The sequence below is a fragment of the Equus caballus genome, chromosome 4 (assembly GCF_041296265.1).
Source record: "Equus caballus isolate H_3958 breed thoroughbred chromosome 4, TB-T2T, whole genome shotgun sequence".
NCBI lineage: Eukaryota > Metazoa > Chordata > Mammalia > Perissodactyla > Equidae > Equus > Equus caballus.
This window is the reverse complement of record NC_091687.1, coordinates 42,344,200-42,365,962: the sequence shown is the minus strand read 5'-3', so window position 1 is coordinate 42,365,962 and position 21,763 is coordinate 42,344,200. Positions and strand designations below refer to the sequence as shown.

The window sequence follows — 21,763 nt, the reverse complement described above, 5'->3', positions numbered from 1 at the left end:
TAAGGAATTTAGAATGTCTTAGACCAACATATTTGGTATCATTCTACCTTGACATATATTAAATAGTTAGAAAAATCATAAGGAGCACTCTAAACATGGACTCTTTTCTTTTTCCTGGGAAAGGGGTAGAGGAACTTAAAATTTACCTCTGGAATAATTTAAATAAAAAGAAAATAAGCCTTTACATTACTCCTTTATATACTTCATTTAAATAAACATCTTCAAATTCTCCTTTCTTAGAACAACTCACATTCTAGAATGAGTTATCCTTAGGTTTACTGATAAACTTTCATTGCTTTTTTCCTAAAAACCAAAGAAAGAGAAAGTCAAAGTGATTATGTCTTGATTTGCTAATTGTTTTCAACTTAAATGTTAAACTTTAATTGGACATTCATGGGATTGAAGTAATATGTACTCTGAATAATTTGGTAGAATTCTCTTCTGCCATCTTAAAGGAGGCTCCTCCTTAGCTCACTGACAGTCAAGGGACAACATGGCCTGAAGATAGAAATCTCTCTCTAGGTGGCTTTTTTCCCTCTGTAGTTGGGGAGGAGCCGGGCGTATCCCCAGGCCTGAAAATATGTGTGCTCCTTTGCCTCTGAAAGGCGGCAAAGTCAGGAGGAAGGATCACGAAGTTCCGGGACTGCAAAAGATCGTCTACCAGAGATGTGTTTCTCCTTCCAGGCTCTGGCTGTGAGGGCTGGAATGTCTCCTTCTAAACTTCAGGTTTGTTTCTTTCTTTAAAAAAAATGTTCAGGTTTGTTTTTTCTTGAAATTGTGATTGTCAACTCACTTCTTCCAATGGTGCAGTGTAATGAGGATAACTTCATGAAATGATAGAATGAACTTGGATTACCTGGTCAAATTCTGGTTCATCATAAAACAGGAGAGATAATTAAGAAAGTTAAGGCGTTATGCCACATAATTAGCTCTCTGTGGTGGGTTGTAATAATATAATGTACAGCCACCGAGTGTGTTACCTTATGTTTTCAAATGAACAAAATATATGACTCCATATGACTCCCTGGTTCAAGTCCTGGCTGTTCCTTTTCCTAGTCCCATAGGCTTGAACCTGTCACTTAGTCCCTCTGGGTTCAGTTTTGTTGTCTATAAAATGAAGGGCTGAACTCTACAGGAGAGCAAATGTGTGCCAACTCCAGTTGGTAGTATCCATCAGAAGTTCTGGGTTGAGTAGAATGCGAGGCCATGTCCACATAGGAAGTAATGCTATGATGTCTCTCTCAGTAAAGAAGGATATTTGGCATGCCCAGACAGGATGGCGTCTAAAGCCCTTTTCAGCTGCAGCATTCTAGGAGACTAAGTTTATTGATCACCAGTTGACAATGATTTGCAACCACCTCCCAACTGACATTTAAGACAAAAACAACAAAATAAAACAAATACATGTTATCTTCATATGGAAAATCAAAATAGTTAACTCCAGTTTAGAAAAATGGTTTCGGTAAGTGCCTTCTGTTGGAGGGAAAAAGTCTCATGAAGAATCCCTTATGCTTTTGGTAGAAAAAGATCCAAGTATTGGTTTCTTTTGTGCCTCACATAAAGAAAAGTAGTCATATCTCTTAGAGGAATGAAGTTTAAAGAGGCAATTTAATGCCTTCCCTGTGATGAATTCTATAGCCTAGGCATGGGTTGTTTGTGACTGAAATAAAAACAGGAGCTGACCACTGCCAAATGAGTGGCCTGCGGACTTCGGTCTTGAGTAAACTCAAAGGTGAAGGGCAGACTGCTGAGAGAAGCTTTTGATTCAAAGCCAATATTTATAAGACTGGATTGATAAAACACAAGGTAAATCTAAGTGAGAAAACAAAACAGGCCATGTACCTGGCTGGATATTGATATCTCTCAAAATGTTTTTCTGTAGTAATTATCTGATTTAATAATTAAATTTCAATTTGACTATTAAAATAACATGTTAAAAAATAAATTAGCAAGGAAACCATAAATCCATCAGGCTCTGAAAACCCTGAAATGAGTTCTCTTGATGCAGAGATAGCAAATGAGATTCATCTCTTAGAATCAATTCTGATTCATTGGTAGCAGCTTCTTGAAGTGCTGTGTATGCAGGGGCTTTGAGCCTCATAAAGAGCTTTTAGCTGTTAAAACTACAAAATATAAGACAAGTCTTAGTTTTCCTGTCAGTACTTGGAATTTTTAATTATCAGGGGTGGTCATATAGTAAAATGTTTAAAAATTGTGTTTTTTTGTATTTCTTTTAAAATAATAGTCCTTTTTTTGGTGAGGAAGATTGCTCTGGAGCTAACACCTATTGCCAATCTGCCCCTTTTTGCTTGAGGAAGATTGTCATTGAGCTAACATCTGTGCCAGTCTTCTTCTATTTTGTATGTGGGACGCTGCCACAGCATGGCTTGATGAGTGCTGTGTAGGTCCACACCTGAGATGTGAACCTGCGAACCCTGGGCTGACAAAGTGGAGTGCACAGACTTAACCACTACAGCACTGGGCCGGCCGCAATAGTCCAATTTTTAGCTTTACCAGGGAAAAAGTGTCTCTTCTGTAAATAGGATTTTGAGGAATTGGAATATCTAGTTGCTTAAGCAAAAGTTTATTTTAAAACTACCAGATAAGTGGCTATTCTGTGTTAACTTTTTTATTTTAAACATATTTAAAAATCATCTTCATCATTCTTATCCCAAATTTTTTTTTCAGATAATACATACTATTAAGGCAGCAGTATGAACAGTTGGGAAATATGCATTATCTTCTTTAAGTAATTTGCACTCAGTTAAAACACCCTTGTCATGCTTCCCAGTGAATAGCTCACATCTTAAAACACCTTGAGTGTGAGAGGCAAATTAACAAAAGTGAAATGCTTTTAGAAATAGATTTTAATTTCTTATTAATAAATTACTTGTTAATTGTAGTATGTTATAATATTCTTAGTCTGATAAATGCTAAGAGTAGTAGATCACTTAATCAATAAATCTTTGTTTAAATTATGAAATATATTTCCCACACATGAAATATGTAAGAAATTATTTTATGCAGCACATTAAATCTGTTTTTATTTGGCAGTTCATGTTTATGTAATATATAGGTTGAATTAAGATTTTCTATGGTACTCTTATTTATTTCTGAGTGCATTTAATACATGGAGTTCACGCTGCCATCTCCTCAAGTGATGGCTATATCCCAATTATAGTAGGATCGTCTATTCAGAAGTATATTGCATCAACTAAGAACCAGGAAATATGCCACAAAAGGGTCTTTGGGTAGCCAAAATAGATGCTACAAATGCAGGCTCCTGTTTTTCACATCTACCAGAGCCCCACGTGCATTACGACAGTACAAATTTGTTCTTACTTTAACGTGCAATCTCACCTCGTTTGGTAGTCTGGTTTCTAAACCTGAAGCAGATTAATAGCAGCAAATTAGAAGGGATAGAGAAACTGCTATAGGAAACATACTGATAGCAATGAGAAATGACAGCCGACAACTTGTCTACAGATGCGAAAACAGAAAATCTATAAAACATGCAACCTGAAAGAACATTAGCAGACTAGGACCTGCTAGTGCTAGTGCTATCAGTAAATGACAAGGCAACCAAATAGTCCATAAGGGTGTCACTGGATAGTAGAGCAGAGTGCAGTAATTGATGTGCCAAATGACGATCTTATGCCGTTAAGAAAGAGGATTGACCGTGGAGTACTTTAGAAAACTCAGCTCTCTGAAATGTTTCCTTCCTTGGGGTTCCTGGTAAACTGAGATTTTACCATATTCTCTTAAACCTTAAAAATTAGAAAATGATTATATAAATGGACCTTTTAATGTGTTGATAAAGCATCTCTGAGAGAGAGATACACATAATGGGTACCTAATAAAGGTCATCTGGACGTGAATACTGACACTACTTTGTGATTTTCTTCTCAAAGATTTCAGAGGAGAGATGGCTTTAAGATTTAAATCTAACTGGCACTTACAGGATCTCACACTCAGCAGCTAGTTTATCTTTATAGCCATGTACTTGTCCTTGGTGATGCAGAAAAAGGGCTGGTAAGTGTTCTCTGGACTTTTTTGTAGAGAAGGGACTTTGTACGTGCCTGTGCACGTACATATGCCATTAAGAATAATCATTGTGGTAATTGTGAAGTTACATGCCACAGATTCATTAGCAATGCACCACCTTAATCCTTTCAAAATTTAATGTTTACGAAATACATCCAAATTTGCTTTTGTTTTTAAGTAATTGTAAATAAGCACACAAGTGCACACCCTCGTATTTTCATCATGATGTTTCTCCTGTAAGGATAAAATTTCAAAGGGACTATTAATAAAGGAAGACAGAATGCTGTTTAGCTAGCATGAGGTTCCACTTTATTGCTAACCGCCATAACCGTCTGTTGCTTGGTTCTGGGCTCTCTGCTGTCATATAGTATCCATTGTTGAAATGGTCCGTAGTTTCTATACCTTATGACTAAAACATACAGACAATAGTTTTGTGGAAAGATTTTGATGGTGTGGTAACGAGGGACGTTGGAGCTACATTTACGGAGGGTGAAATAATTACCCCATCCACTTGCCCACATACCCTTTTGCTCTTCTCAACTCAGATATGTAATTTTTCCTAAAAAAAAAAAAAGAATCTATTATTTATGACTGCCTATCTGCAATTTTTAATCTTTGCAATCTAGCTGCCTTGCTGTGTGAAGATGATGTTTTTGACTCTCCTGTGGGTTGGACTTTGGTTTAATTGTGTTTCCCACTAATGGTGATGGATTTGCACGGGTTTAGCCACACACTGGTTTCCGGTTTCGTTTGTATCCAGTGGCATGTGTTTGCAGAGGTAATGGATTTTTAGCCACAGACGATTGCAAAACCATGCGACACAGAGAGGCCAGACCCTAGGACACCAACTTGATTAGCATGGCACTGTACACATGTATATTTCAGAGATTATTAGATTTTAGTACTGTGGATTCTTAGAGTGTTTACATTTGATTTTCAAGACTTGCTTTTAAGGACAACAGTATGCTTCAAGCCTACTGTTTGTGAGTACTACCTAGACATATGTGCGTGCAACATGTGTTCACTGTTAGTAACAGCCTTTGTTGGTGTTGGTGCAGACCCTATCAGCATTATTTATAGAGCCCGTGTTTAGAACAAGACCCTATAACTTTGAATTTTCTGTGTCATTTGTTGTTTTCAAAAGGAGGCTAAGTGGCTAAGTGTAAACACTGCCCAAATAGCCTCTGTTGAAGAGCTATTTGTTTTGCAAGTAACAAATGGGAAAGGAAAAGGTACAGGATGCTTCTCTGAAATGTTGTGTGGGTACCCATAATTTAAACTGATGCTCCAGAAAGGAAGTATTATTTTTACAAACAAAACATAGTGGCTTAGTCATTTTCCATTTCTAGATGATGAATGTGTCATACATCTGTATCATGTTTTTCTCAAAGTGGATGGCATACTATTCTTAAAGTGAAGCAGGCTTTACTGTGGAGTTGCCAAGGTAACTGACCAGCAAGTATGCAGTTCAGCAAATTGCAGAAGGCAATTGAGTACACATGAATAAAGAAATGTGCATGTCATCTTTAAACCCAGGAGGGCCATGGTAGATTGTGGTTTGGCTCTGTAGATCACAGAAATATTTTTTATGAAAGCAGAATCTAAGATGTTCTATAGTAGTCCTTGAAGTGAGGTGATAGGCAGTGGCAGTACCCGTTTATGGTTCCACTTCAGGCCCTGCCAAGGACTGTATAGAAAATAGAATCATTTCAATTTTGTTTAATGTGAACAACCTTTCTTTTTGCTTTATAAGCTAGCTTTTACCACCTTAGGGCAGCAAAAACTAAAGGAGACTGTTGTAGTTTATAATGTAAATGGAGGATGATAACCTATAAGCTGCTACATGCATATGAGAATTAATTCAAGTTATAAAACTGAAGTTTAAATTAAGTATTATATATATTTAGTCCACAAACATGAGATCTGCGTTTACCTCTACAGTGCTCTAGATTATGTATTCATCCATGCAGTAGGCATTGATAAAATTATTTACATATTGCCAGACACCTTCCAGGTGCCGAGAAAATAACTAAGGTAAATAAAATCCACTGCTAGAGTTCAAGGGGTTTTTCATCTCTAGAAAGAATAAATTAGGTAAGCTGTGAAGAGATTCTTTCAGATTATTCAGAATATTCCTGTGCTGTGGATGTAGGACTGTGATCTAGGATTTAAACACCTTTATGTATAGAATGAAATAACTTCTCAGCAGGAGTTCACAACTCTGCATAATTTGACTTCTCTTCCCAGTTTTCCTCCCCCTACCTTAAACGCACCCCAGAACATAGCATCGCTGGCTTAATTCCCTTCCTTGAAAAGGCCCCGCAGTATCCCATGATTGTATCTTGCACGTCTTCACTGCTGAAATGCCTGCATTCTCCATCTCTGAGTTTCAGAACCTTACTAGTACTTTCAGAGCCGTATCACATTCTACTTCTTACATAAATCTATTCCAGATCTTTCCAGCCTCCCATGCTGCTCACCGTCTTTCCAGGTATTGCCAGAGTAGTTCACACCTCTGGATCATACCTAGTTAGGTGGGTGGTGGTCCCCCAAACCAGATGGTGAACTCTGGAAGGCAGGGACTGCGTCTCCTTCATCTTCACGTTCCCCGCAGCACCTAGCATTCAGGAGATGTTGTGGAAACCAACTGGTGAAAAACCTCAAATGCTCATCTTGTTTTTCTGTGATTCATTCATTTTCGTTTTTGGAATGGGACCATTTCCACAGGTGAGTAAATTGTTTTTGGGTAGAAGTTGGGTGCTCTAAATGCCAAGGGAACACTACTTACAGAGATTCGTACAAGTCGGGAAAGAACGAGTCTCCTGCATACCTAGTATAAACCTAACTTGCAGCTTCCTTCCCTCTGTTACAAAGCCTTTGAAGTTGTGTTTTTAGTAGTAAAGCAATAGATACGTGAAGCTACAAGCCAAATATTTTCATTCCGTTCCCTTTTTTTGGCAGCCATCCACAGAACTGCAGGGACAGATTTTCATAGATAAAGAAACATTTTGTGGGAGTTCCTATTTTTATGCTGAAAACTTCGCTGTCGGTGTGATCTTGCTATTCAGGGATTTTAGTTAGTTGTGAGCCTGGAGTGAGCAGCCTTGGAGTTCTTGAGCGTAATTACCACATTTACAAATCTATCAGTGACTAAGAGAAAGAACTGGCCTGGTAGAGTTTATCTGTTTAAAAATTGCAACCACTAGCCGATCAGGAAGATAGAAAACCAACAGGGATTGTAGAGGTGACAAGGGTAATGGCAGTAATGTGTAGGTGGAGATGATGAAATCAGAGGAAAAACAATAGGGGAAACCTAATCAAACCAATTTGGCCATTTTAATGTACCTGCAGTATACATCTTAAGTAACCGGGAAATCATGAAATCTGCCTCATTTCACTTCAAGAAATTATTTGCACTAAATTTTATTATGTAGTTATTGCTTATTTAGGATGTAGCATAGTACAATGTATTGTGTGAATTGTTAAATGTCAAGATGAGGTAAAATGGAATAAATCATTTCGAGGAGAGATATGGGGAATAATACTGATCGAAAAAGTATCTAGTGCATTTCTATAAGTATATATGAAAGTCACCTTACATGTATCGTTGGTGTTACATAGTCTGATGGGCTTTGTCTTAACTGTCAAACAGTTAATACGGTATAGAGTCTTATGATTTAAAAATTGTTCCTTATTCTTTGCTTTGAAAAAAAGGAAAAAGAGAAAAATAAAATGTAGCAATTATGTAGTTGGTTAGTTCTCATGATGTATTTCGTTAGTAATAATTCCTATTAAAAGAAATTACCAAAAAGATATTATAGATGTCTTCATTATTTAATAACAAGTTAAAATGTTAAATGTACCTAATTTTGTTTACATAGTATTTGAAAAGTCTCTAAACACACCAAGTTGGAAGAGTTGTTCTGTGTTTTGTCCTAAAATCACTTCCTTTTAAAACAAACTTGTTAACAATATCTTGCACGTTGCCTCAGTTTTCCCAGAAATTTCTGCGTGGTGAAACCCTTCTTCACAGTGTAAGTGAATTATCAAAAGCATATCTCATTATTTGTCTGTCTTTCTCTTATCTTTCCTCTTTGTTTTCAGTGTACACTATTTTCTCGAAAGTGCACTCTGATCGGAATGTGTACCCATCTGCAGGTGTCCTCTTTGTTCATGTTTTGGAAAGAGAATATTTTAAGGGGGAATTTCCGCCTTACCCAAAACCTGGTATGTTCTTGGTGGGGGAAAAAAGTGATTAATTTACTAAATTGTTCTTTTTGTTCAATGTGCGTAATCTAGATGATGTATGATCAGATATTAGGAACATTATTTGGAATGGTCTGGATGCGTGATAAATTGTTGTAGTATATTTCCCATTTTAAGATTAGAAATTTAATTACAAAAGGAAATAATTCATTTTTGAATTTTAAAGAAAGCATATTTCTGGTTTCCCAGTCTTGAATTTCATGCTTCTGGCAAATGATCTCCCTGTATTCGCATAGAAATAATTATAGCTATACAATTACGATTTTCCACATTAAGGCTTAGATTCTTACGTAGTACATTGATTTTTGGAAAACTATACATGTGTTGTAGAAGAGAATGAAATATGGTGTTAAGAAAGAGTTTTCAAGCTTTTGCAACATGAGAATTTTATGTGACTTCATAATAATATAATGGAGATTAATTTTTTTTTTTTCCGAGGAAGATTAGCCCTGAGCTAACTACTGCCAGTCCTCCGCTTTTTGCTGAGGAAGCCTGGCCCTGAGCTAACATCCGTGCCCGTCTTCCTCTACTTTTATATGTGGGACACCTACCACAGCATGGCTTTTGCCAAGCGGTACCGTGTCCTTACCCAGGATCCGAACCGGTGAACCCCGGGCTGCCGAGCAGCAGAACGTGCGAACTTAACCACAGTGCCACTGGGCCGGCCCCTGGAGATTAATTTTTTATTCAAAGTAATAGCAATTATGAAATGTTATTTAATTCACTGTTGGTTTAAATTATGTTATGTTGGATTGTCGCCAATGCCATCCAATTAATAAAGATATAGAAAGAATAGCAAGAAAAAATATTATTATAACTCTTAAGTAACAAAAATTAATTTTCTGAAAATTATAGTATTAGAATTAATATAATATTTTTATAGATTCTATGATGAATAGCATACCTGAGAAGACTCATAAAATATAGTTAAATGTATTCTCACCAGCATTCAAGAAAAAAAGGTAGTGTTTTCATCAGTTATTTAAAAAATGTCTTTTTATGTTGCATTTTATGTTTGCAAACAGCTCCAACATTTAGAAGAAAACAATTAAGATAGTTTCTGGAGTCAACCAAGTTTAAATTCTAGTTTCACCACTTAGTATGACCATGGAGAAGTTACTTAACGTGGAAAATTTCACATTCCATCAATAAAATTAGGGCTAATGATAGTACTACTTTTATAGGTATGTTTGAACATCAGATGAAATGGTGCCTACAGAAGCCAGGAAACAGGACCAGGCCCATGCTAACAAATGACGCTGTTGTTATTGTTTACTAATAATAAATGTCATTATTACAGTTCTTTTGGATTTCTAACAGCTTTTTCAACTCATCCTTCAGTGTTTTAAAATTACATTATTTTTTTTGTTTGTTTTAAAATTACATTATTTTTGGGGGGCCAGCCCGGGGGCACAGTGGTTAAGCGTGCATGTTCCACTTCTCAGCGGCCCGGGGTTCACTGGTTCAGATCCCGGGTGCAGACGTGGCACCACTTGGCAAAAGCCATGCTGTGGTAGGCGTCCCACATATAAAGTAGAGGGAGATGGGCACCGATGTTAGCTCAGGGCCAGACTTCCTCAGCAAAAAGAGGAGGATTGGCAGTAGTTAGCTCAGGGCTAATCTTCCTCAAAAAAAGAAATAAATAAAATTACATTATTTTTGTTTTGATGGTACTTTTATAAGTTTGAGATATCCCTTAAGATTAGTTGATAGTGTTCAAAGATTCATGAAAGGAAGGCTTTGTAGAGGAATGAATACGTCAACATGATTAGAGATTTTCCCAGAACATAGCTCTCATTGGCAGAACTTTCCCACTTCAATGTGACCCCCACTGCAAAAAAAGAAAAGAAATTTCCAAAAGTTTTGTATGAATCTGCTTTCTTCGTTGCATCAGATTTCTAGACAAACTAAACAACCAAAAGGGCTTTTTCTTTACGTGAGACGCTAATCTAAATTTCCAGATGGCTTTTTTTTTTTTTTGGTATGTATTTAGTTTGCAACAAATGTAAGAAAAAAGTTTTAGACAGAAATATTTTGATTGAAACTACCAAAGCAACATGTGTGAAAAAAACTGTTTTATATCTTAATTCTGTGTTTCTTATCTAGGTGAAATTAGTAATGATCCCATAACATTTAACACAAATTTAATGGGTTACCCAGACCGACCTGGATGGCTTCGATATATCCAAAGGACACCATATAGTGATGGAGTCCTGTATGGGTCTCCAACAGCTGAAAATGTGGGGAAACCAACAATCATTGAGGTAATTTACTTAGAAAGAGCAAAATTGTTTTTGTTTTTTTTGTAATTTGAGTTTCAAATATTGAAATTAAAATTACATGGAAGTGGTTTTCAATATTTTATGCATGGAAACACACTAGATAACATTTGGAAATGTACCATTCCTGTCTGTTCGTCTACAAAGTTTTTTGTTTCAGTTTTTACATAAAAAAGGGCAGTCTAAATTAGTGAGAAAATTAGAAGACATTTAAAAGAAATAGGTTAGTATGAATCCTATTTAAGAAAATAAATAGAAACTTAAGACACTTATTTGCTCCATATTTTAATTACAAATTTCATGTTCATTGAAATACGGTCCTTAAGCAGACATCTTATGAGCCCCTAGCATGTGCTAAGTCTTATGATAGGCGCTGGTGACAGAAAGATGAACGACAGGTGAGCCCCGCCATGTCTTACAGTCCAGAGATTGAAGCACTGGAATGGAAACTCATACCTAGCCAACACTGACATAACTGTTAAAATAAGAAGGTGCTGTTTGATGCATAGTCGTGTAAGAGGGTAAGTAGAAATTCACAAAGAAGAAGGAAGGCTCTCTTAGTTAGAAGAAACAGCGCATCAAAATCTTGGAGGTATAAAGCAAACCACATGGTCTTAGAGAATTTACAAGTTTGGCTGGAGGGTAGGATATACTCCAGAGGAAGAATGATGGGAATGGAGGGGCCGATGTTGGTAGGGGCAGATCTTTGAGGGCTCTGTAAGCCATGCTGATATGTTGGACTTTTATTTTGGAAGTGATGATGGTGTTAGAATTCATCGGATTTTCACCACTACCTAGCATCATACCTGGAAAATATTAGAAATTAAAACAATAACAAAAACAATGATGACATTGAACCTTTAATGAGAATTAATAGTTTTTAAAAAATGAATGGATATAAAAGCTAAAAGTGTTTCACTGTTTACTATACCTAGCAAAATCAGGATTATAATGGCAATTAATGACAGGAGAGTAATCCTATACTTTTAGGCCCTGATGCCTCCAGGATCTTAGGTTCTAATTTAACTGTTCAATTCCATAAGGATTTACTGGTAGTGACCAGGACAGCAGCAGAGGAACTGCTAGTAGAAGTGCCAAGAGCTTGCCCAGGTCTAGGTGGCATGTTTCCTAACTGGCACACATTCTCGGGGGATTACATGCTTTGAGTTTTTCTCTGAAGTTCTAATCTTGGGCTGTGGGTATGAGCTTCCACGTTGGCCGGGAGAAGAAGGTGTTCCTTCATTTGAATTAAAGTTTGTATTAACATGATTTTTTGATGATTTCTAGCTGTAAATCTACTTCCTTAAGACAGTGTAGATATAAGATAGAAATATATGTAGATATAAGACAGTTAATTTTGAGTTATTGTCAAAATAGTTTTAAAAAATATTCAGTAAAGTTATGAAAGAAATATATAAATGTAATTTACCACATTACTAGATTAAAAGAGAAAAACAGCATATCACCTTGATTGAGGCAGAGAAAGAGCATTTAATAAAATTCAACACCTATTCTTGATAAGAAAAAAATAACTCTTAGCAAACTAGGAATAGAAGTGTACTTCCTTAGCCTGATTGGTTACTTACCAAAAATAATAGCAAACATCCTTTTTGTAATGGAAAACACTAGAGGAATTCCGTTTGAAATCAGGAACAAAACAAGGATGACTCCCTCTAACACATCTATTATACAATATATAAGAAATCCCAGCCAGTGCAGTAAAGAAAGAAAAATTAAATCTATAAGTATTTGAAAGGAAGAAATGGAATAGTCAATGATATAAAGAGTCTATAGATTATTAAAATCTTAAGAAAGCCCAGCAGTAAGCTATGGGAGCAATATAAAAAATTTAGTTGTATTTCTCTACATCAGTAACAAGTATTGAGAAAATCCATGTTTTTAAAAGATACTGTTTTTCAATACCAGAAATTATAAGGTGCTTGGAATAAATCTAACAGAAGATATGCAACATCTGTATGGTGAAAATTATGAAACTTCATTGATAGTAAAGAATACCTGTATAAATGAAAAGATAGTCCATTCAGCAATAGGAAGTCTCAAAATCGTGAGGGTGTCACTTTTCCCCTGATTGGTCTATAGATTCAATGCAATTCCAATAAAAATTGCAATAGTTTTTTTCATGAAACTTAGCAACTAATTCTGAAATTTGTAAAGAAGATAATGGCCAAGAATAATCAAGACACTCCTAAATAAGAAAAAAAGGGGAAAGGATTCTTTCCCTTCCAGTTATCAAGATTTATTATAAATCTGTATTAATTATCATAAGGATGTATTGATACAGGGATAGACAGATTAACCAATGAATAGGAGAGCTCAGGAACAGATCCATCCACATAAGGAATAATGATATATGTCTGAAGAGATGATGCCACAGATCACTGGGAAAAAGGATGTCTGTTAAAGGGTGCTCAGACAATGGGTTAGCCATATGGCAAACGTAAAATTGGATTCTTCACGGGAAACGCAAAACTTAAGTTTAGATAGATTAAGGATTTAAACATGAAAAGCAAAATTTTAAACTATTATATGAAAATGGAGAAGAATATCTTTCTGAGTTTAGGGTAGGGAAGGATTTCTTAAATAATACCTAAATATTTTTATTTAAAAGGAAATATTGGTGAATTTTACTACATTAAATTTGTGAATTTCTATTCATCAAAAGAAACCATGGGGAAAATAAGACAACCCACAAACTGGAAGAAGATATTTTAAATATATATAGCTGACTATTGGTGAGTATCTAAAATATAAAAAAGGACTCCTACAATTCAGTAAGAAAAAGACATGAACAGACATTTCACAGAAGAGGAGACATAAATGCCAATTAAATAAAGAAGCTTACTCTCATCAGTAATGAGGAATATTGAAATTAAGACCACAGTGAGAATTTTACTCTCAGAAAAATTCATTGCAGGTGGGTATGGGAACTGGCATACCCACCTCAGAAAACAGTACTGAATATTTCACATAGCTGAGTATTGCCGTACCCTGTGATCCAGCAGTCCCGCTTCTAGGTACAGACCCAAAGAAATACTTGGAAATGTCCACTGGGAGGCATGTACAGTCATGTTTCTTGGGCAATGTTTGTATAGCAAAACGTGGGAAACCTACAAAGCAAGAGAGCCAAAAGCCTATCAGCAAGAGAAAAGATAAATTGTGGAGTATTCACACAGTGAATGTTTACACCAAAACTGAAGTTAAGCTTGCTCAGCAACGTGGATAAATGTTTTAAACATAATGTTGAATTAAAAAAACAAATTCCAGAAGACTGCATACAGTTTCCCGTTTTTTGTAAAGCTCAGAAACAAGCAAACTTATTTAAGTATATGCCTTTATAATAAAACTATATTTAAAATGAATGGGATGACAAACACAAGATTCAGATGTCTCCTTCCGGTTGGAGAGAGGCAAGGGGCTAGGATAGGCGAGAAACCCATGTGTTGAGCCTGGACTCACAGGGGTTCATTGTGTTCTTATACCTTACTACTGACATGTAATGCAGTTCATGCTATACATTTTCATCATTTAAAATTAAACATATGTTTTATCAAACACAAGCAGTGATTAATCTGTAACTCATTCCTACATCCATATGTAGTAACATATTTACAGTATTTAAAAATATTCTATGAATATAGTCAAAAGAGTTTTGCATATCTTAAACTAATATTTGATCATATAAATCCACTGGTGAATTTATTCAGGAGATAATTATTAAGCATCTAAAGTAGATCAGCCACTATTCTAGAAATAGGGGATCAAAAAAGCGTGCACACACACAGGCATACCTCTCTGCTGTGAAGGGTTTCACATCATCATAAGTAAAATTTGATTGAGGATATTACAATATTTAAATATCTCATTAGAAGTGATAGAGGGACTGCATTCTGTTATAGCTGTTAAATTAAACATTAAATATAAATTTAGATAATAAAATTCTTCATCCTGGTTTATGAAAGGTTCTTCATTCTCTTCAGTAGCCTATGATTTAAAAAAAAAAAAGCTTATTAGACTTTATGAAATTTACAATAATGAAACTTGTGATAATTATGGGAAGGCTAGACAAAAATATTGCCACTACTTTAAAAATGTCTAATCTTTCTTCCTGAGCTTTAGTTTTGAGATATTATAATAAATAGTAGAGGATTGATACTTTTTTCCATTGAGAATGTGATTAAGGTTTTTGCAGAGTAGACTTTAAATCGTGAAGATTCCCAAATCAAATCTTTTTTGCCTTTTTTTCCACTTGCTCCTTTGTGAGCAATCGTTCCTAGTTTATTTTAATGACTAGTCTTAGAGTTCAGTGTGAACCTAATTGATTATGTGTCCCAACAGATAGCAGCAAGGAAGTCATTAAATCCGACAGAAATTTGACACATTGTGGAGAAAGAATTTCTTCTAACTTTGTGGAATAATATGCTTTTCAGACTATGTACCTTTGAATATTGTTAAAGGTTTGGAATTATTTATTCCAAAATTCTGACTTTTACTGTTCTTTCAAATATTATTTCTGATGAGTGTAATTTATTTCATGTAAAGCCCACATGTGATGCTGTGAAAATCTTTGATATTTGTAATGTGCCAGATGTCTCTCTTGAGTTGGAGTCAGTTTTGTCGTGCTCTTTTGTCTTGGTGTCACCTACAGCCGCAGTCACGGTCAGAAGGTTAGTGCCGGGATGCTAAGACTTTTACGCAAGCATTTGTTTTTTTTTTGAGGTATTGCTGACCTGTCTGAATGATTTAATATCTGTTATAAAGTTAATTATTCCTTGAGTTTTGAAGCCATATCCTGTTGTTGGCCTTTGCTTTGTTTGTTGTTGGCAGTGGCTGTTTCTGAGTTGACTTTGATGTAAGTTCATTGGCTCTGCAAATGTTTACTAATAGTTGACTCTGCAAAGGGATTGATTGGTGTTTTTGAACGTGTGCCGTAAGCTTCACAGACTGTGATCCTTCAGCTTTACTCCCGTCGCAAGCGAGATATGGTTTCCAAAGGGTTTTTCATGATGCTTTTTGACTGGTTGGTGTGCAGTTTAGTTCTGAACGCAAACACCACTGAGATGTGCTTGTTTTAAAGTGAACTTTCCAGGATAATCCTTAAGCTCCATATAAAAATACAAATATTGTTTTGGTTTTTTTGAAATCTTAGAATGACACTGGTAAGTCATTCACAATGGTTACTCCATTTACTAATAGTGCATCTGCATTGTTACTAGCACTTAATGGGCTTCTATAAAAGAGTCTTTCTGATTTTAACTTTTTGTTGTAGCATGTTAAATAGACCTGACTAATTATTTGTTTTCCCATAATATTGCTAAAAGCTGAGTTCTTATAGCCCAGAGAAGGAATATTTTGTAAGTATACAAACAAATAATGAAAAGGGAAAGAATGACAATTTGTTTTTATTTTGTCCTTAATGAATTTCGTTTTCCAAATAGCATTTCACTTCATTAACATGATTTTCTTTTTCTGATAGATAACTGCCTACAATAGGCGTACCTTTGAGACTGCAAGGCATAATTTGATAATTAATATAATGTCAGCGGAAGGTAGGTATGGAAAAATGTGTTGCTAATTATTTCCTTATTTACAAGAAGGTACTGCATACCTAATATAACTTATGAAATAGTAAAATGCAGAAAAGAAAACTAAGCAATATTTAGTTTGTTGTAAAATATCGTGATGTATTATGGTGCTAAAGAGCTCTGGATAGAGAGCCAAACAGATAGGCCACTTATTTCTCCAGGCCTTGGTTTCAACATCTGTAAAATGGGACTAACAATAGCATTTCTCTCATAAGTGTGGGGTAAGGGTTCCATGAGTTAAGGCTTGAAGTGTGCTTAAGGCAGGGCTGAACACAGTGTGTACAATCAGTAATTATTAGCTAGTTTTATTATTTTACTTTAAAACTTATCATAGGTGGTAGTCCAGTTGTATGTGAATATAAAGAGTTGTTGATGGACAAAATAAACTGTAATTTGAGTCACAGTCTCCTTCCTAAAGACCTAATCACGTATCTGTAATTGCTAGAGCCCGTCAGCAGTTTGAGTTACATATGCTCAGACTGTAAGTGATCCCCAGGGGTTTGGAAGGTTAGGGACACAGGAAATATTCCAATAATTACACTCTCAAATATGCTGACTCTATTTTGGTATTTTATTGGGAAAAATACATACCACTAAAAACTTTGTAGTTAAAATTTATAAAGCATGGGGTTCTCCTCTCTATACTAGATATCACTTGTGAGGGTAATGGGAGAAGAATTGATACAGCATTTTTCCCCCTGAAAACAGTAAAACAATTGTGCATCCTGTATAGGGGAATTCTTACTTCTATTTCCTAGTACAATTAAAAACAAATGAGCAAACACAAAACATTTTGTCAGAACCTACTAATTTGAAATTCATGATAATTCAGTAAAGGCTGGGTTAAAAATTGCCTTTATACTGTACGAAAGAAAGCAGTCTCTGTAGAATTGATAACTTAATACATAATTGGGGAGATTACTAGAAGATTTTGAAGCCTTTACATGAATTTTTTCCCAGGTGTTCCGAGTATCAGTTCTCTGGGCCCCGACAGAGGACTCCCCGCCCACTTGTGCACTCCGCAAGGGCTTCTAGCAGGCATTCATGTTTGGATCACGGAGACTTTTGTTCTGGACTCCAATTGTAATTGGATGCTTGCATCCACTCTAAGCTGTCCCTATAGAATTGGAATATCCTTAATGAGCAGAATAATTGCAAAGTTCCCTGTCTCCTTGGGAATTCATTAGTATAGTTATATAGTTACATTACAGTGGGCTTGAACCACTAACCTCACTGTTCTGCTCTCAGAGGGACTCAGAAACTCTGTGTGAGCTATGACAGTCTCTACAAACTCCAAAGACAGCCTAGTCTAGAGTTTGAACTCCCTCATTCTCAAGTCTGGTCTCAGACCTGTGGACACGGAGTACACAGGCATCCTAATAAATGTTGTTGACATGTGGGGACCGCGTTCAGGCAAATACTAAAGGAAGACTGCTAGACAGCTGTAGGATTGAAAATTGGCTCTAGGGGCTGTTTATCTAAATCAGGGGTTTGGAAGGTGTGTTGGTGAGGGAGGGAGACCAGATGGGTTTTGGAAGCCTCTACACTTACTTCAGGCAGAGCTGCCCTGCTGCCTTTTACACAGGGTTCAGTTGCCCAAAACTATGAAAACCAGTGAACCAAATGGCATCTGTTTCTCCTTCCTGGTCTAGATGGAATGTATATGGGCACTGGGATGTACATCTTTGAGCATAGCCCTCCCACATGCCATTTCTCCCAGGAAGGTTAGGAAAAGAAGTAACGAGAGTCCAATATCAGGATAATCACGCTTAGTACAACTGCCTGCCCAGCTGCCTCCTGCTCTGAGAGACCTAATGGGAAATTAGTCATGTGGAATCACACAGCATGGAGCTCAAGGAGAGTACACAGAGTGATTCTCTGAATTGGATTCAGGGCTGCAGAGGCCTGCCACCAAGCTGTTGGCCTACTGTTCCCTTGGCCTCTGTGATGTCCAAATATAGCAGGCATGGGATTTCCCCAAAGTTAGAAAGCTACTGTGATTCATCTCTGGGAGGCCTGGCAGCAGCACTTGGCCAAGTAGACGGCAGGCAGCTGCCCAGCCCAGAGCCTCAGAGGGCGTGGCGGCGGCAGGTGTCAGACAGGAGCCGTGAAACAGGGTCACGTGCGTTAGGAGAAGCCAAATAATAGTTCTCCAAAAAGTGGCATGGATAATAAGAAAAAAGTTTTACGTACTTTTTTAGAAAAGTGGATGTAAAAACACTGAATGAAATTAATAGACTTCTAGCATACTCAAAAACTATATTTGGTATTATTTATAAATACTATTTATTGCCAAGAAACTGTTCGTCGTAATTATTTCTACATGACTATTTCTTGGTATGGGGAAAGATGTCGCATGATTAAGCTACTGTTTATCTGTATAAAACAGAAAGTGTATCTGTATAAAACAGGAAACTTATCTACATAAAAGAGAATAAATACATCATATCTTAGAAGATTGCAGATGGGCCATACGTCAAACAAATGTAACAAAATCACAAGCAGAATAAATGACAGTGTAGGAGATGAGTAAAGAACCCCTGTGATTAGAGCCTTGAAAAACTTAATCTTAAGGAAGAGACACCACGCTCTAGAAAACTCTCTAAGCCACAATCTTTCCCTGACTTCACCTCTGTCATCAAACGTACTTTAATATTAAAGAGGCTTTATAAGAAACGGGGTCATGAAGATTTCAGTTATTTACTGTATAATTTTTATTGTTTATTAAATGAGTGAAATACTTCACAGATATGTGAGTTTTAATGAAATAAATCAGAGGATGTACATAGTGTAATCACTGCTGGGGACTTTAAATCTATGTGTAGTCCCAGAAACATTTTCTTGTCCTTTGAAGGGAAGAATTCAGGTAATCAGCTTCTTCATATTTTATAATAATTGCTAAAATTTAATATTTTATAAGTTCTTACCCTATGCTGGGAGCTCTGGTAAGCACTGTATACACACAGTCATCTCCTTTAGCTTAGATAAAAATCATGTGAGGTAAGTTGAAATGATGGTAAATTCCTAGTCTGCTCTAAAGATCCACTTGCCCTTCTGAGAGCATGGAGACGCTTACAGGTACCTCACACTCTCTGGTCGTGAGTATTAATATGATAGTTCACCTCTGTCTCTTAGCTTGGCCTGCCCCATAGTAAGTATTCAAAAAAAGTCGCCTTTATTATTACAGAAATATTATTGAACAAAAAGAGTGCTATTCTTTGTCTTATTAGAACAAACAGAATATAGGAGATGATGGTTTGTAATTCGAGAGTGGGATTTGAGAAACTGAAATAAATTATACTTCTTTGGAGTTTCTTATATTGAGAGTCTGAACTGGATATTGAGTTGGTTTAAAATATTAACTTTGAAACCTTTAGAGGGAAATATTGAGACATTGGGGAAGAAAAAAGCTGACTAAATCTCTGACAATGCGAGATATGGAATTTCACGAGAAATTTAAATATAATTTCTCTAGAATGCTTAATTATGGAGTGGTCAAAAGAGTAAACTTGTATGATTTCAGAATTCTTATTGAAAGTATAATTAATATTTATTTTAGTAAAAAGTAATGTTTTAGCATGCTCCAAAAAGATCAGTAATACTGCAAATTAAAAATACAGTATTTTGAATTATATATAAATAACCCACAAGCAAGTGCAGATATTCTGGAATGTCTTCTCTCTTTGGAAAAAGATGTTGCTCTGTGCCTGACTCCCTCCTCTGTTCAAATGGGACTAGCGCTACCTAGGGTTGTAGTGATCCAATGAGAGGATGTGTTTGTAAAAGATCTGTCAATTTTAAAACACTGAAAATGCAAAATATTATTGTTACTCATGTAGAGATCTGGAAATGCTCCTTCTGCCTGGGCGCTTTGGCAGGGCGAGAAAGCTGGCAGGTCACTGGCAAGTTGAAGGCACATTTGACACTTTTTTTCTTTTTTGGCTGAATCCTATCATAAATTGCCCTACTGTCCCCCGGATTTGATTACATTGTAGATAAAATTCTGTGTCAAATGTATGTTATGTTTTTAGATATGTCCTCTGTTATACAGAAAGCCTTTAAAGTCAGTGTTAATATCGTTCCCCAAAGCCAGGATTGTGACGGAAATCAACAAATCTCGAATTGTTCTTCTGTTTCCCTTTCAAAAGATTATTTCATTAAAGATATGCATACCCTTTTTCACCAAAATTAGACTTCCCGTTACCGTATCAAGCAGAATTCTTCATTAAGAATATGAATGTAGAAGAAATGTTGGCCAGCGAGGTTCTTGGAGACTTTCTCGGGGCCGTGAAAAACGTGTGGCAGCCAGAGCGTCTGAACGCCATAAACATCACGTCGGCCCTAGACAGGGGCGGCAGGGTTCCGCTTCCGATTAATGACATGAAGGAGGGGTAAGCAGACCTTTATCTCATTGCATTAAATACGGATTTTTAAATATGGTGATCTTATCAAACTTGTTATAGATGGAAGATGGCCGAATATTGTAAAGACGTGAAAACACTAGCAATTTTCTATATTGGCAAAGAGTTTACGTTAATGGTTCTTTATATCTGATGTTCCAGGTCCTGTGAAATCTAATTGTAGATCAGGATCAGCATCATAAATTATAGCACTAAGTCTCTCGTACCTTCCATAGAGAAGCTGATTATTTAGGGCCCTGAATTTCAAAGGAAATTGATGCCCCAGTTATCAGCTGCAGAAAGACAGTCGGACTGCTGTAACTTTATTCTAGGAAACTATTTCTTCGCCTTTAACATTCTTTCCACCATGTGTCGGTGACTGATGGCTGGGGTGGATTTGAAACCCATTCCTAAAGCCTGGCCTTGTCATTCACAAGCTGTGTGACATTGGGCAAAATGCTGCACTCCTCTGTGCCTCAGCTTCCTCTCTTGCCCCACTGGGGATTACACCCTCTCGCCACGTTGTTATGATGAAACGAGACAATGCATTTGAAAGGGATTTGCCTGTTCTCAAGCCTTACATACAAGACTTACACCCTCGTAGAGGTTAAGAGACACTCCTTATGCCTGAGTGAATTGAAAGGACCGAAGGTCAATGTTGAATCAAACTTGGATCTTTAATTTCGAATGTGTAGGTTGAGGCAGAGCTGCCTTTTTTTTAAGCAGTCCTACAAATGTATGAGATATGGAGTAAATCACATTTCGTGCAGCATATCCCTTTCCAACTCCTTCTTTGTCCATGTTCCTGGTAACGTTTTTATACGGATGATGTCTGGAATTAACTAGAATACCTGGATTAAGAAGAATTAAATTGAAGAGCAGCTTTAAAGGAGAAGTTTGTTGGAAATAAGGGAAAAGATCACAAATAGACATCGATGAAGTATGAGGGAGGAGGCAGAGGGGGATAAGGGATAAGCAGTCAGCTGGAAAGTCCAACTTACAAATTCCAGAAATAAACTGCACCTCGTTTGTTACAGTGACGGATTTTGAAGCCGGTCAAGCACACGTAGAAGAGCTTTGAGGAAAACAGTTGCTTCATCTCTGTCTATCTGTTGGTTGGCTTTCTATATGAAGACGTAATTCTAGAGCTTAACTTTTCACCTCAGAGTTG

The 21,763-nt window shown here is 36.5% G+C and overlaps 1 protein-coding gene across 19 annotated transcripts in view; it reads left to right on the top strand.

The window, feature by feature from the left end:
• SGCE (sarcoglycan epsilon) overlaps positions 1–21,763 on the top strand; it is a 66,991-nt gene that overhangs the window by 18,639 nt on the left and 26,589 nt on the right. For 18 of the 19 annotated variants that reach the window (XM_070265687.1, XM_070265685.1, XM_070265683.1 and 15 more), the window contains 4 exons: positions 8,149–8,271; positions 10,417–10,574; positions 16,084–16,156; positions 20,385–20,583. In XM_070265687.1, coding sequence (XP_070121788.1) covers positions 8,149–8,271; positions 10,417–10,574; positions 16,084–16,156; positions 20,385–20,583 — 553 coding nt within the window. Of the gene's footprint in view, positions 1–610; positions 727–8,148; positions 8,272–10,416; positions 10,575–16,083; positions 16,157–20,384; positions 20,584–21,763 lie in introns of those variants that run through there. The other variant, XM_070265688.1, reaches the window with a different exon arrangement.